Source organism: Ips typographus, linkage group LG16 (genome assembly GCF_016097725.1).
Source record: "Ips typographus isolate SLU linkage group LG16, UJ_Ityp_2.0, whole genome shotgun sequence".
In the NCBI taxonomy this organism is placed as follows: Eukaryota; Metazoa; Arthropoda; class Insecta; order Coleoptera; family Curculionidae; genus Ips; species Ips typographus.
Window position 1 is genome coordinate 9,400,660 of NC_138437.1, and position 14,554 is coordinate 9,415,213.

Sequence of the window (14,554 nt, forward strand, 5' to 3'; positions counted from 1 at the left end):
ACATACTTAGGTTTAATCTCAAACTAAATCGATATATTTGATTAATTAACTAGTTCAGCTGGCCACACCTCACTAACAGGGGTTGTCAGTGTCTGCGCTTAATGCGTCAAGTGTGGAGAATCAGTTGCTTTCTGCTATTATTAAGGAAAAAATGGGTAATAAATTGGTTACGTTTACAGAATCACAACTTATAAACTACCAGGTCAGTACTTTTATTCAGGTTTTACTTGTATATTTATTGGTGTCTGGAAATGACTTTTTTAGGATTGTACTTTCTTCACTAGAAAAGAAATTCTAAGGCAGGTAACCACACAATCCTAGTGTTTACTCCCCAACATCTTATTAAGGTTTTAGGGTCTATAAAAAATTCAGGGATATGAAACCTGACCTCATTCCGAGAATTATGAAGAAAAACGAAGCGTACTCGATCAAGCTTCCTGTGGAACATTTGGACGAGCTAACCGAGTTTAAGGTATGTCATGTTTAAATGTTGAGCATATTCTATTATGTATCTTAACTGCAGGAAAATCCATTTAAACGAAGAATATTCGAGGTTTTTTCAAGGGATGGTAAAGGCAATTTAACTTTTGAAGACTTTTTAGATATGCTATCAGTATTTAGTGAAGCTGCTCCAAGAGATATTAAGGTTTTTTACGCTTTTAGAACTTACGGTATGAGTGAGTTTTCTAATAAATTTTCAAAATCTCATTACATTGATTTGATAGATTTTGACAATGATGGCTTTATTGGTCCTGAGGATATTGATACTGTACTTATCCTGCTCACTAACGAGGAACTGACAGTAGAAGAAAGACAACAGATTATAGAGAAGGTAATGGAGGAATCTGATGTTGATGGCGATGGAAAATTGTCTTTTATTGAATTCGAGCATTGTATTACTAGGGCACCAGATTTCCTTTCAACATTTCACATTAGAATTTAGAATTATGATTAATGGTACTCTAACCCAATTAGCCAACTTAGTTTAGGGACTGTAAATGACAAATCATTTGTAAATAAATTACTTTGTATTCCGTTTTGCTGTTTGTTTATCTCAAATTTATATAAATAAAACAACATGACAATGATATTGGTTAATCTGCCATTTATTAGGATTGACAATCAGACATAACTGGACCAACATTCATCAAAGAAGGTATTATGTTTATAAGTTAACATCAACTGTTCAACTGCACTTAATAATATACCATCGCATCTTTGCGTTAGACACTTAACAGATACATGGAAGAGTACAGGAAACAATGGTCGGTTAACTTTGGCAAAACGGCCTTAAAACTCCTACTGATTTACACGCTTGTTGTCCTGTCCAACTTCAGATCGAACATCAATTGACATGTATAACAACAGTAGCACATGAAAGAGAACATGGTATCATAATAATTGAATTGTTATGTCATTTTGTCTGAATTTTTGTATGAACTTGGAACAAATTTTCATTAGTCGTTAAAAAATCTACTCTTAGAAGAGGAAGCCATCAAAAAGGTACATCCAAAATATAGGTTATATTATCTTATTCAAGAGCTTCACTAATATGTGAGACAATTAGTTACATTTATTGTTAAAGCATATTATAGTAAAACCCTGCTTGCAATTCTATGGTACTATCTTATATATCATTTAATATTAATTATTTTCATTAGCTTAATATGCAGAAATCAGCATAACAGATGCTAGAATAAAAGTCTCAATTTTAGTTCTACAGTAAGTAGTATACTTAAGAATAGTAATGTTCTAACCATTTTATTTGGGCACATGTATGGAAAGTTTTCAGCCACCTTTAAATCAATAAATCAAACAGTTTTAAATAAATTCATTGTAGGATTTCTGTAATAGTACCAAGGAACACAGCTACTGGTGGTTTACCCAACCTTCGCTACAGATGGCGTAATCAGTACAAATTGTACTGGTGCTTCTGATAAAAGAAGACTCTCTTTTTCATAATGTTATTTGAATTTGATTTAATGTGGTAAGTAAAGAATGTTTAAAGTTTCCACGATGACTGATTTCTGTATTTCAAGCTAATAGATTGACTTGAATGCTATAAAGATTTTATTTTACTATTATATGCTCAAATCAAAGTTATCTTAAGTTCGGTAAATAATTCGGTTCGAATGTTATAACGTTACTTAAATCCTAGTTGTTAGTGGTGCGCATCTGTAATTAAACAATTGATTTAGAAGAATAAATAGATTTGTACCAATAACTTAATAAACTGTAGACAAGATGCAACACTTAGACCTAATCATAAAAAGTAAAATTTACTAACAAAACGATGAACAACAGTTGTAAAAAATATTTAGAAGAAATATAGGTTTGTACAGAGATCACAGAAGAATTAGTACACGAGTACAGAAGAAGAACGACGGTTATAATTTGCTTTGTCAATAGGCTTTACGAATTTGGGGTTGAATGGTCCTAAAGCATCTTCATTGGTCGAGGAAGGAGAAGGTGGGCGGTTTTTCTTCAGTAAGTTGAATTTTCGAAGAGATGTGCAAAATCCTGTGCAAATGTTTTGTTCCAATTAATAATAAATAAAATGTCAGCATTACCTTTGCTCCAATCCCTATCCAAACTGGCCATTGACAAAAGAGGACTGACACTGGAATGTAACATCCCTAAGGACTGAGTTAAACGAATAATATCCCGATCGACACCATCTTCCCAAATAATATTCAAAATTTCACAAACAGAAAAAGGGCCCCACATCAACAAAAAACACAAAGCCATCAATAAAAGAAAGAATCCAAGTCGTCTCCTGTGTCCTAGGGTACTGGGAATTGGTTGTTCTTCTGGTGCCTGTTTTGATTCTAAGTCGTCGTGCTGAAAAAATGAAGCCTAGTGTCGATCACAAATGCGTGAGCAATATCTTTTAATATGTATTAAAAATACAAAGTACGCTTTTTCACATTGCTCACCTTTGACATACCGGCAACGATGATAACATGAGACTTTCCAGCATGACGTTGTTTCTTGCTTTGGATAATTGGCATTGGCAAAGGTAATTCTCCATGACGAGCTCTAGCTGTTAGTGAAACCGCTGTTAAGTTTGTGAACAGAAACACGTGGCTGACCAGAACCTGCAACACTCAACATTTAATATGAAATCTACACGTTTTAATTATGGTCGAAAAAACTCTGGAAATTTAAATACCTATTTAGCAATTAGATAAACGAAAAAAAGTTATCAATCAATAAAACTTTGCATTTCCGATTACCGGGACGCCATATAATTGCTAATTGACTGCAAAATTATTTGATTTAATGGAATTGCGCAAGCAAGCAAATCGGATTTCCAAAGAGAAAGAAATTTCCAACTTTTTCCACAAATTACCGGGATTCAAGTTCAAAGTAGATCCATTCAGTCGTATAATGTAGCTAAGCATTGAACTTAATTGGAATTGAATCCGTTTCATGAAAGAACTTGTCAATAGCATATTTTCATTAACTATTAAGACTTCAATTTTCAATAATCTATAACTTTTAGGAAGCTTAGCTTTACCGAAAATAGTTCGTATATTTGTAGAACCAAAAATATGTAACAAAGCCAAACTGGGGCATAATTTAAAAATTTAATTGAAGTTGAAATAATAACTGTTAAATATTACGTAAAATTAGTTGTAGTTATTTGAATTTGAAAAAAGTTGTATGAACAAGTGCTGGTTAACAACTTTGACTTTAAATAAAGTTTATCTTCCACATTCCTCTTCAACAACTAGCTTCATTATTCAAATTTTCTCAATTCAGCGTATTTCTTCATTTTCTTCTTCAATTTCATTAATAATTAAACATATACACTTTCGTTTAAACAAATTCTTCACTTTCTTCTTTGATCTACTGCTCTCCGGATGATCTTCTTTTTTCAGCTCCTATCTAGTAATCAAAATAGACTCACTTGGTTTTCAGCTTTTTAAGGAGATATTATTGGTTTCCTTAAATTACACAAAGTTAAACGAATCCAGCCAAATTGGGCGCCCCATATCATCTTCAGTTAAATGAGTCTTAAGACCCATCTCGGAGTTAATCCGTATAATTATGTGGTTGCGGTTAGAACCTGTTAAAAGCTTTAAACCGTGCAAACATATCATTGAATTCGAAACTTTACTGTTAACATTGCGGGGTTGAAACTAAACGCACCCTTATTGATTTTTTAAATTCACCACTATTTGAGGGAAATGTATCAGTTTAAAGTGGAATATCTGAAATGTCCTCATTTAGAAGCGTTGTAAAAGCCTGTCAATGGCTAATCGATTGGATAAAACCAGAGAAATTGCATATAATATAAAAGGATAGATATTTGGCACTTAAATATTTTATGGCATATCATTTTAAATTTACTGCAAGAACGCAAAAATTTAATGCCTATATGGACTTGTGGAAATACTGTAACAGCGTTTATGAACTACTAAAGCATTTTACAAGTAGACGTTAATTTGAAGACAAAAAACTACTCACCGACAATATTGGGATGGCAAAAGCAATAACAATTTTGACGATAATTGCAATGGGGTACCAGGAGTACTCATTATGTCAAGACACTGACTCCAACAGCGCCAAAGCAAAGGAAAGAAGACCAACAACGGCAACGATGTAGGGAGGCATGCGTTCTCTGGATATTTTTCTTCCCAATGGTTCAAATTTCTTCACCACCAAATATCTGTCTAATGCGACGAACATCATGGATAAAGTTGAGCAAAATATCGGAATTTCCTGAAATTTAAAAGCATATTTTTTTAAAGAAACAATTTCTTTGTACTTAATATTTTTATTTAAATTTAGTATGTTGGCATAACGCAGGAATTTACATGCACATGAATACGTTTACAATATTTATTGTTTTACCCTGGCTGCACTATTAAATAAATATTTCATCTCTTTCAATTCAGCGAGCATTACAACGGATAAACTCGGGAATAACGGAAATATTTATGTACAACTTGCATAAATATAAATGGAAAGCCTCTTGAAGTTTTCTATATTAGAAAAATAGGTTTTTGCAAATGGCGTATTTTGTTTATAGAAATAACTTATTTAAAAACTAGTTACTTCTTCTAAATGATATATTTCAAAATATTTTTCTGAAAAGAAAAAAAAATTATAATTATGACTACATTCTTAAATTTAATCTTCTGTCATGTCATTTTTGGAGGATTATGAAAAAAATATTTTTTCTTGACTTTACGCTCCAATTAAAAAGAATACGACGTTAATAGATATTGACAATGATAGAAGGCAAGTATTTTTAGATACTTGGGGGAGTTGTGGTATTTGTAAGAAATCACGTAATATTTATAGAAATAATAAGGATAAGTAATGTAATAACAGTGACAGTTTCTCATACACGAATAACAAGGCTTTTGTGTAGGATTCCGTAACTAATTCACTTACGTATATGCTTTAGCTTTGGGAGTTATATTCCCCTAAGACACTTGAATAATACACTAGGTGCTAGTATCAATTTGTTAATTAACCGCTTTATAAGTGGATTTTAGAGCATAATTTATTCTTTAGCTTTTAAAAGAAATTGTAACTTTTGAGGAGAAACATGGGGGACAAATAAAATAAGAAATATGTTACACATTTTTTTTAACCAAACGAATAAAAGCCAGTGTCAGGCATTAAAGGAAAGAAATGGAAAAGATGAATTGTCCCTAAAGCTGCGATTTTTAGCTACCAATTTCATGCAAAAGTCAACCAGACAATAACTATCGACCCTTTGACTAAACTTGGTTTTATTGAGAAAGCAAATTTTGTTGTCATTTTAATCTAGCAATCGAAAAGGGCGTATACCTTGGGGCTTAGCATAAATTATTATTTTTATAATATGTTTCAAAGGACTCCCACGAAGGAAAGCCGATTAGAGTGCCGTTTTTACTTTTGAAGTCAGATTGGAAGAAAATTATTGTATGGATTGTAAAGCTCTCGTGAAAATAGAGCTCAACTTCTAGCAACTTACCATTAGATCTACAGAATAATTAAAATAATAAAAGCTACTTGGAAGTTTCTTTGACAACTAGTTTCTAATATGCTAAATCTTCTTTGTGATATCGATTTAAGTAGAGCTCAGACGACTCAAAATTATAAAATCAGCGTTGTTGGTGTTTTTTTACTTTCTATTAAGATTGAATCGCAAAACCGATTTTACCAGGTTGCATATTTAGAGCGGCTTAAATTGATCTCAAGTGTGCCTTTAATAGCTTTCAGGGCAGAAATTATTCAAACTTCCTTTTTAAATTCATACGACGTAAATTTTAAAATATGTAGGATTTAAAAATTTGCAGTGAACGATTTCAGATGTTGTGAAGTGATTTCATTTTATTCATTCAATTGTGGTATTAACGAGATGCAGTAATAAAAAATGCAACATTTTCGAAAACCACTATGTCTATAATAATACAAAAAAACATATTGAAAAGGTGGTTTTTAAATTATAAAACATAGAAAAAAACTATTTCTTGTCTGCAATCATCACTATCACTACAAAGAAATTATAACAGGTATACAAACCTCAACTAAATCAAAAACAACAACCCTTAGTAAAGGATTCACATCCAGGGGGTAAAATTTCCGAACAGTTTTTAAGGAACAACTTAGGCCACACACGGAAAAGTCCGCAATCATTGAAAAAATTAGAAGAGGGTTCCGTGGCAACTTACTTTTAAACACTTTGTACGAAAAAAACGCGTTTATAAAAACACCGAAAATCGTGGTGCAAATGTATAAGAACACGGCTAAACCCGCTATAATCATGTTGAAAAGTGATTATTCTAGAAGTCATAATTGAAAGCACTGCAATCAAAATTGTTACCGGACATTTTGTCGAGATCGAAAGTGAAACTTCGCGAAATTTTCCGAACAGAATCAGCTTCAGCTTTCCCTGGAAACTCGAACGCAACTGAGTTTTCGCTGCCGCTGAGTGTGTAGATACACCCCCGGCGATTTCATCCCTTATTTCATATCCCCTCCTTTATGTCACGGGGTAAGCCGTTAGTAAGAAAACTCGCTTTTTGCCTACTTACTCATTTTTATTTTGTATATTAATAATCTAATTACAAATTATTTTAAATGGTCGTAGTCTGGTCTTTATTTAAACTTCGCTCAGAGCATACAAATACTACCCTTCAGTCAATTTCTTCAAAAATAATTTTTAGTTTTGACCAGCCATATTATAAACGTTAGAAACTATCCAACATTTTTTGTTTCGTGGACAGCTATTTTCTGATCCACCACACCTCGTTAACTTAAGGGACCCAGCAGTAATTTCCCTTTATTAGATAATATTTTTAACTGTAATTTTTAAATTTAATCAGATGACTTTAGTACAGTATTCTTTGGGAAGACATAAAGTTATTAAAAATTCAAAACATATACTTACCTCAACAAGGTCGAGGCCGATGACACCTGTTAGAGTTTGAATGTTTGGCTCGTAAAGAATGCGGTACGTTTTAAACGGACATGTAATAGTACTGACCAAAACATCAGACAGTATCATAGTGATAAGTAAAGGATTACGCGGTAGTTTACTTTTTAGCACTTGATAAGAATAAAATGCGTTTACCAGAATACCAATACCGGTGCTAATGATGTAACAATATAGCGCCATATGAGCGACGGCCATGTTTAAAAATAATAGAATATCAACTGCAATTTTACTCAATTTTTTACTGAACATGTTTGGAAACTCGTTAAGTTTGCAAAGTTTCCAGGCGGAATGAGCTGGAGCTTCCGTAGAAGACTCAAGCGCAACTAAACTCTCGTCGCACTCAAATGTGTATATATACACCCCCAACGAATTCATCCCTTATTTCATACCTCCCACCCTTGACGAATAGGCTTGCTGTTGGTCAACAATTTTGCAATAATTCTCTGTCTCTATCATTTTCTGTCTCAATTAACCAAACCAGAATGCGTGAATTCAGAAACTAGATGCAATAAAGGTGCATTTTCTTTGCTATCAATATGAATAATGCACCTAAATAAATGTAGTTTGAAGCAAAAACTTTTATTTTGTATCTTGTGTTGTTTTCGTTTTCTAGATAAACCCCTCGATTATTCAGGTTCTATAGTGTACTGAGTGATCTGTTTTTAAACTTCTCATTTAATTGTGCAAAAACAGGATAAATAGAATTTGGTTGCGTTTTCTTGTATCTTAAAATAAATTCTGAAGCTGAAATATGATATTACTACATTGTAAAGGAAGAAGAACAGTGCTGATGTTAATTTATTTTTACCCTACTAACATCAGTCCAGTTAAGTGGTTCCTTAATATGGAGTTTCTTGACAGAACCAAGACAAATTGTCTTCATTAATAAACAGCTCTTTTTTTTTAATGCTGGTTTCTAAATTTAAAATAAACTTCTGGTTAATCTGCAAATATTGAAGAATCGCCCATAAGAAGCAGTAAAGTTGACTATCTGATCTTCGGGAATTCGGCAGCATCGCCGAGTCGACTTGCCTCCCGCACTCTGGCTGGGTACCAAAGGAATGTGGTTTCGGTGAATGTCCTTCGTTTTTGTACTAAATTTGTCGTTTAATTGTACTGAACTAAATATTTCAAATTAAATGATATATAATAAATAAATTGTAAACGATTTAGTTTTAGTAAACACTTTGAACGAATCCCAGTTTTGAATGTCTTTAATTTTTTTTTTAATTAGGAAAATATGTGAATATGTTCCCAACAAGATTTTCAATGGATTTAGAGTACTCAAATGTACTGATAATAGTACTTCTATAGAATAAGAAAAATCTTTTGAAAGGAATGCCGTTCGGTTGAGCCTCGCAAGTTTGTGAGCCGAGTTGAACCTGACCAGGCCGGTCTGTGTCTGGCCCTAGACAGCCCGTGGGCATCTTCGTGGGCCATTATTTTCCTGCAGGTCAATCCATCGACTATAAAAAGATTCGTACACAAAAGGAAGACAAGAAATAACAACTCATGCTAACTAACTAAAAGGAACCAGACACACATGACTTTTCGGAAAAGGGTTTCGATTGGTTCGAACTGGAATTTAAAACTTCGAACTGGTTGCTATGGGCGTAGATGTGTTAAACTTTAAGTCGTCATTTACATGGTTTAGAAGAAGAAATTACAATTACAACCTTGGCAATAAAACTCACTAATTGCAAAGGACGCGTCTTGCAACAGACTCACACCAAGACGAATTATTATTATTGGAACCAAGTCTGGCCTGTGAACCGGTTATGTTAAAATAACGAAGACTTTGAAGATTGCTTTTTCTCGAGCGAGGTCCTACTTTTCGACGATTTATCTTAAAATGCTAATTACTAAAATACTGAAATATAATCCTTACCATGAAGTTTATAGTATCCAGTTTTATTATGATTTTTTTTAAAACCCCTATACCAGGTGAGTTAACATAAAAAATCACAGTGATTCTACGCATCCTATTCAGCGTTGTCAAGTTATCAGATGTATGACTGTTTAAACATAGTTTGTCCGTTTTTTTTTTTTAATAAAAACTCGTACTATTTTACTAAATTTTGTCATGAGATGAGACCACGCTGAATGTTAATAACGTTTAATAAAGCAGTACAAAGACAATATACAAAGTATTTAAAAAATAAATGCACAAACTTAAATACCATTGTATACGTAATTATTTTGCAAAATTTTAGTAGTTAAATTAAAGGACGCTTAACAAATAAACTTTCATTATTTTTGCTATCACGCATTCTGTCAATTTTATACATTTACGATTTAAGTTTCAAATTTCAGGAAGGTTGCGGTAAACTCTTTTAAAGAGGGTTCTTTAAACATTTGGCTTCCTTAATTGGAAATTGTTAAAATATCTTCAATCATTTTATTGTTTATTCAAAAGTAATAAAACTATTGCCCCAAATAAAATATGAAACACAAATGGAATCTGTTTTAGGAACTTAATTACCAGCCGTTAAAAAAGTTAAACTATTCAGAGTTGCCCAAACAAAAAAAAAAGAAGAATAATTTATGTGTTGGTCAAGAAAAGGTGAAGCAGGTAGGTAGACCCCATGACGTTACATATACGTTAAACCAGTGGTAGTACCCGGTACCACTGATTCATTGAGCGTGAGTTTTTCGCCAATTTTCACTTCTTGGTTGTGCTGGATTTGATTTAGTTGGAGTGTTTTATGGTACTGAAGTGTGAGGTTTTATATTGCTCAGAAGAATAAGTGGGAGTGCAGTGGTACTGAGGGAAGCAGTACGCCAATGACCACTGATCTCTTAAGGAGGAATGACGGGTTCAAAGAAGTTCGAAAATGCCGTGGTCCACCAGCCTCACCAGTCACGGATTCGATTAATAAAATTCTTCTTGGGTCATTCCGTAAAAAATCTAAATGTTAAGTGTATTAGAGTTGACCACTAAAATTAACTAGTTTAAAATGGTAGTTTTGGTACGGGCAATAAATCGTTTTGGGTAATGCACATCTGCCTAAAAAACTCAAAGATTAGTCAGAACGGGCTTACTGTTGGGTAGCAGGTATATTTAAATGTACACGGAATGACCCTTGGGCAGTCAGAACCAGTGCTGGGTTCGTTAATCGAAAGTTTGGCAACATGGTGACATACAGGGTACCAGCGACCGTCTCAGGCTTGGCTTTTCAAACAGGTTTTCTTAACCGGCCGCTGTCGATGGGGAAAGCCAGATCAGTAAATTTAATTGTTAAGTAAATCACATTTTTGTACGCTCTTCAGTACAATTTGTTGGTTACTTTGAGGTTACTATCCAGGAGAAAGACATTTTCAGTCTTTACGATACATTCAATCTTTTTTATTAACGTGATACTTACAGAAACAGCCTTATAAACCGTAAAGATCATTTTTGTGTAACATTGTTTTGAATGCCTACGGAACCTAACGCTGCAAGGGCTATGAGTTGGATGCCAATTTGAACCTTAAGTCGCAAAGCAAGTGCAAGTCAGTATGTACTTAAAAAAAAATCTTTTTTGTTTGCATCAACCTAGATTCTAGATTGTCTTTATTATAAACCATGATACACACTTGGTCAAACTTAAGGTAGTACGACTTCAGAGATCTACCAGTACAATTTGGCAACAGTGGCGGTACCAGTAAAATCAGTCGTACCACCGTTGGGTCCACTTTTGGTTAATCCTGAATGGTTGGTCAGTTTCTCAAGAAGGTGCGTTTAGGTCGTATGTCCTTGCTCTGAGACGGTCTTGATTTTTTTATTGAGTGCCGGCTAAGTCGTGCGTGCGTCACGTGACCCGCTAATGGATTTTCCCATTCTCGGTAACTATTATTCCGGATTCTTTTATTTAAATATCTGTTTTAAGGAATTGAAATTTTCTTTGGTTATCTAGCTGTATGACTGATTCGAATTTCATAAAGCTAGGTTACCGGAGTTAAAACCAATTCCAATGTCGACATTTTTGTGTGTGTGTTTTTCGTATTGATTTTTGTGTGATTTCTTTAGGTACGAAAACACAATTTTAATAACTGTAAACTTACATACATTTCAGAGCAAGTTTACTACTACCCCAATTTTTTGTTGGTATTCTATAAATACATTAAGCGCATGACGGCTTCACATGGGATAAAGCTAAACGCGCATGCGCTGGACTCAATAGCAAATATTGTTTAATTTAAAACTACTACTAAAACCTGAAATTTGATTTTTGTTGGAATCTAAACTGGTTTAAAGGTATTTTTCGGGTACCTGATTTTTCGCGCTTATCATTTTGTATACCTTAATTATCAGGATAAAATAAAATATGAAATTTTCAAGTATAGTAACTTGGCTTTATAATTTTTAGATAGTTTCTGTCGACTTTATTAGTATAATTAAGAGAACCTTTGTATTAACAGGATTATCTACCCTTTAATAATCATTTACTCAATTGTTAAAAAATACTATTGTATAAACGAATAATATTTTAATTACTGGATTTTTATAATCACAAAATCCAATTAATGCACTGTTAATTCACTAGATCTTCTAATAAGTGTACTTTGGGACACTAAGGGAGACGAGACACTTTTAAGATCAGCAAAATTGCCAATACAAACTGCAGGATCTCATCTGACACTTTTTACATGACGTATTCTACAATTGAACAAATAATATTTCCTTAAAAGGCTAATTAATTTTATAATTTATTAAAATGCGTATTTCTATTCGCTTTCGAGTTTTAAAGGAATAAGAAGAGCAATACGGGTGTACCCGGGAGGAAAAGGAAGTCGCAAAACTGCAAAGAGAGAGCAGCTGCACATTTGTGGCTTTTTTGAAAATGCGACAAGGAAGCATGTCAACTAAACAAACAAAACAAATTAATTTATCAAAAACTATGTAGATTTTGTGGTTAAGTTACCAAAAAACACTTTTATGATATACTAGTATGAGCAAAAAACTTGTAAGTTTGTTAACAGCTTTTTGTTAGAACCTCTCAACTACTTTCCAGCGGATATCATAATGAATCCGCTAATCAATCGTTCTAACAATAAGCAACGACTATAAATAGTAAACCTTCCATTTTTCCACCAAATAATATCTGTAATTACTGTATTTCAACCTTCAATTGGAATTGAAACTAAAAATCAGTTAATGTAAATCAGTTACATGGTTCACTAAATTTGATATTTTCCAGGTTAGAACAACTTGGATGTGCAAGGAACTTCTACAAGGTCAAAAATTAGGTACATTAAGACTCTTAGCACGTTTATTTTGTTTTTAAGGCGTGCCCTCTTTGTCGAGTCTTCAGGCTACTTGACGCGATTGTACTCTTGTAAACCGGATTGATGTAGACTGATAATTTTTTATGTACATTACGTTATGTTGACCTGTTCAAAGGCTCTTAAACTCGACCATGGAAGATTTTTGTTATTTACGTTTTTGTCAATTTTCAATGCCGGAAACTATTACACAATAACAATAATAATAAATGCTTTGATTTTAAATCAAGAATAATGTCCTACAGTGCATTTAGTTGATTCAGCTCAAAACATAAAAATAATAAGAACTTGCATATTTTAAGTAAATAACACACATTTTCCAAGAACACGGTGCCGGCTGTGACATTAAAATTCAATTAGAATGCGCAAACTTTCGACATTTCACGTCTTAAGAATATTAATACCATAAAATATGTTAAGTGCCTTACCAGCCTGTGTATTAACTGCAATTATTTGAAAATTTCTACAAAGAGACACCCAATTATCTCTTGCTGATACAGTCACAAACGAAACATGTTTTTAGACATCAAACCTCTTTAGTTTTACCTATTTTCAGCTTTTATTCTTAGGTTGAAGTACCAACGGAGGAGGGCTAAATTCGAAGAATAACTTTGGCTACTTTCCTAGGAATGACGAACAACCTTCCCAACCAGATGAGGTAATGCGCATAATCCAATTTGGGGTAGCACCACAATCAACGCACATAAAATGAGAGCATTATGTATTGTATTCTCATACAACCGCATGTTTTTAGTTTGCACACATTTGCGCTCTATGATTGAGCAACAATACGTGCTTAAAGGCATTTATTTGTTGTTGCTTTTGAACTGTTTATTATATTTTGTTTGATTGTTTGTCTTGCATTTTGATTTTTCTACCGCCTGTATTATTTGTCAATAGTATATTCCTTTCCGTGTTTTTACTAATTGTTACAGATTCGTTATTGTTGCTTTTCTCGTGTTAGATGATTTTGGCTAGTATTGTGGCCCAAAAAATGGGCCAACAACACATAAATATAATTGTGTGAATCGTGCTTTTAGTCTGATAAAATTTAAAAATCAAGGAACCTTTTTGGATAAGTTCGAACAGCCAAAACAAAACAAAGAAACAGAGATTTCAGTACTAGAAAATTATACGTCACGTGATGGTTAAACAGAGTAAAATAGTGAAGTTTACAAACGGAATGTATGTACATCAGTAAGGACTAAAACTGTACTAAAAATTGGTAAAAGTATAAATTCCAAAGTATGTCGTAAGCCTCAAACATTTCAATTTGTAGGGGTCTACTAAAGGTTCACCTCAATCTCTGATCGATCAAGCAACACGGCTCTTGAACTATTCAGTCCCTTTTTGGACAAGAGCCGTTATTAGGTTGACAGACCTCCTAAAGTCTTCATTGTTGTTAATTATTCCGAATTGTCTCTGTAGGAAACAGATACAAGTTTAAAGGTCCGGCTACAGTTAATTAATAAAGTTATTGTTAACAAACAACTTTCATAAATTAAACCTAAAAGCTGGAAACCGTAGCTATAGGTAAAACCCCGGAACTCCAAGGGGCTTTAAACTATATTTAGGAATTAACACTTCATGAAATTAGATCATATACGAGTAGTTGGGAAATTACTAATATGCGTTTGGTTTGATATTATTTTAGTTCACCAACTAGATGGAGGCGATGCCCATAAAGCTAAATTTTGAGTTGAATATAGGATTTAAACGGTTTACTGAAACCATATCATTTGACAGACAATTAAGTAGAGTTAATGAATTATCAAAAAAAGTTAGCTGAAATGATATGCATTTGTCTTTATATAAGTTTAAAAGTAATAGAACCGAAAGAAGAGTAAT

At 33.2% G+C, this 14,554-nt stretch overlaps 2 protein-coding genes and 1 long non-coding RNA gene across 6 annotated transcripts; 2 read left to right on the forward strand and 1 right to left on the reverse strand.

The window, feature by feature from the left end:
- The first annotated feature begins 68 nt into the window (after positions 1-68).
- On the forward strand, positions 69-1,036 carry Cib2 (Calcium and integrin binding family member 2). 4 transcript variants are annotated; one of them, XM_081994001.1, is made up of 5 exons: positions 69-202; positions 265-299; positions 355-472; positions 524-671; positions 726-1,036. In XM_081994001.1, exons 1-5 carry the CDS (start codon positions 152-154, stop codon positions 941-943), a joined length of 570 nt encoding a protein of 189 aa, XP_081850127.1. In that variant the 5' UTR covers positions 69-151; the 3' UTR covers positions 944-1,036. The 4 variants fall into 4 exon arrangements, with proteins under 4 accessions (XP_081850127.1, XP_081850129.1, XP_081850128.1 ...); XM_081994003.1 differs by having other exon boundaries at positions 85-202; positions 348-472; XM_081994002.1 differs by having other exon boundaries at positions 88-202; positions 265-303.
- Positions 1,037-1,085: 49 nt separating this feature from the next.
- On the reverse strand, positions 1,086-7,740 carry LOC145738884 (uncharacterized). The gene is given in 5 exon segments (XM_081994000.1): positions 1,086-2,520; positions 2,571-2,841; positions 2,937-3,098; positions 4,474-4,728; positions 7,394-7,740. Coding segments are annotated over 5 exon segments (1,149 nt in total). The 5' UTR covers positions 7,691-7,740; the 3' UTR covers positions 1,086-2,356.
- Positions 7,741-10,078: 2,338 nt separating this feature from the next.
- LOC145738771 (uncharacterized) lies at positions 10,079-13,560 on the forward strand. Its single transcript, XR_014180851.1, has 2 exons — positions 10,079-11,266; positions 12,622-13,560. It is a non-coding gene; the product is annotated as an uncharacterized LOC145738771 (long non-coding RNA).
- The last annotated feature ends 994 nt before the right edge of the window (positions 13,561-14,554 follow it).

What these genes read in the sequence shown, in the direction of transcription:
- Cib2 (XM_081994001.1), top strand. Translation starts at nt 152, where the DNA reads ATGGGTAATAAATTGGTTACGTTTACAGAATCACAACTTATAAACTAC. An exon ending in ACTAGAAAAGAAATTCTAAG is followed by an intron (nt 300 to 354) that starts GCAGGTAACCAC and finishes TTAAGGTTTTAG; the next exon opens with GGTCTATAAAAAATTCAGGG. An exon ending in TTACGCTTTTAGAACTTACG is followed by an intron (nt 672 to 725) that starts GTATGAGTGAGT and finishes TTGATTTGATAG; the next exon opens with ATTTTGACAATGATGGCTTT.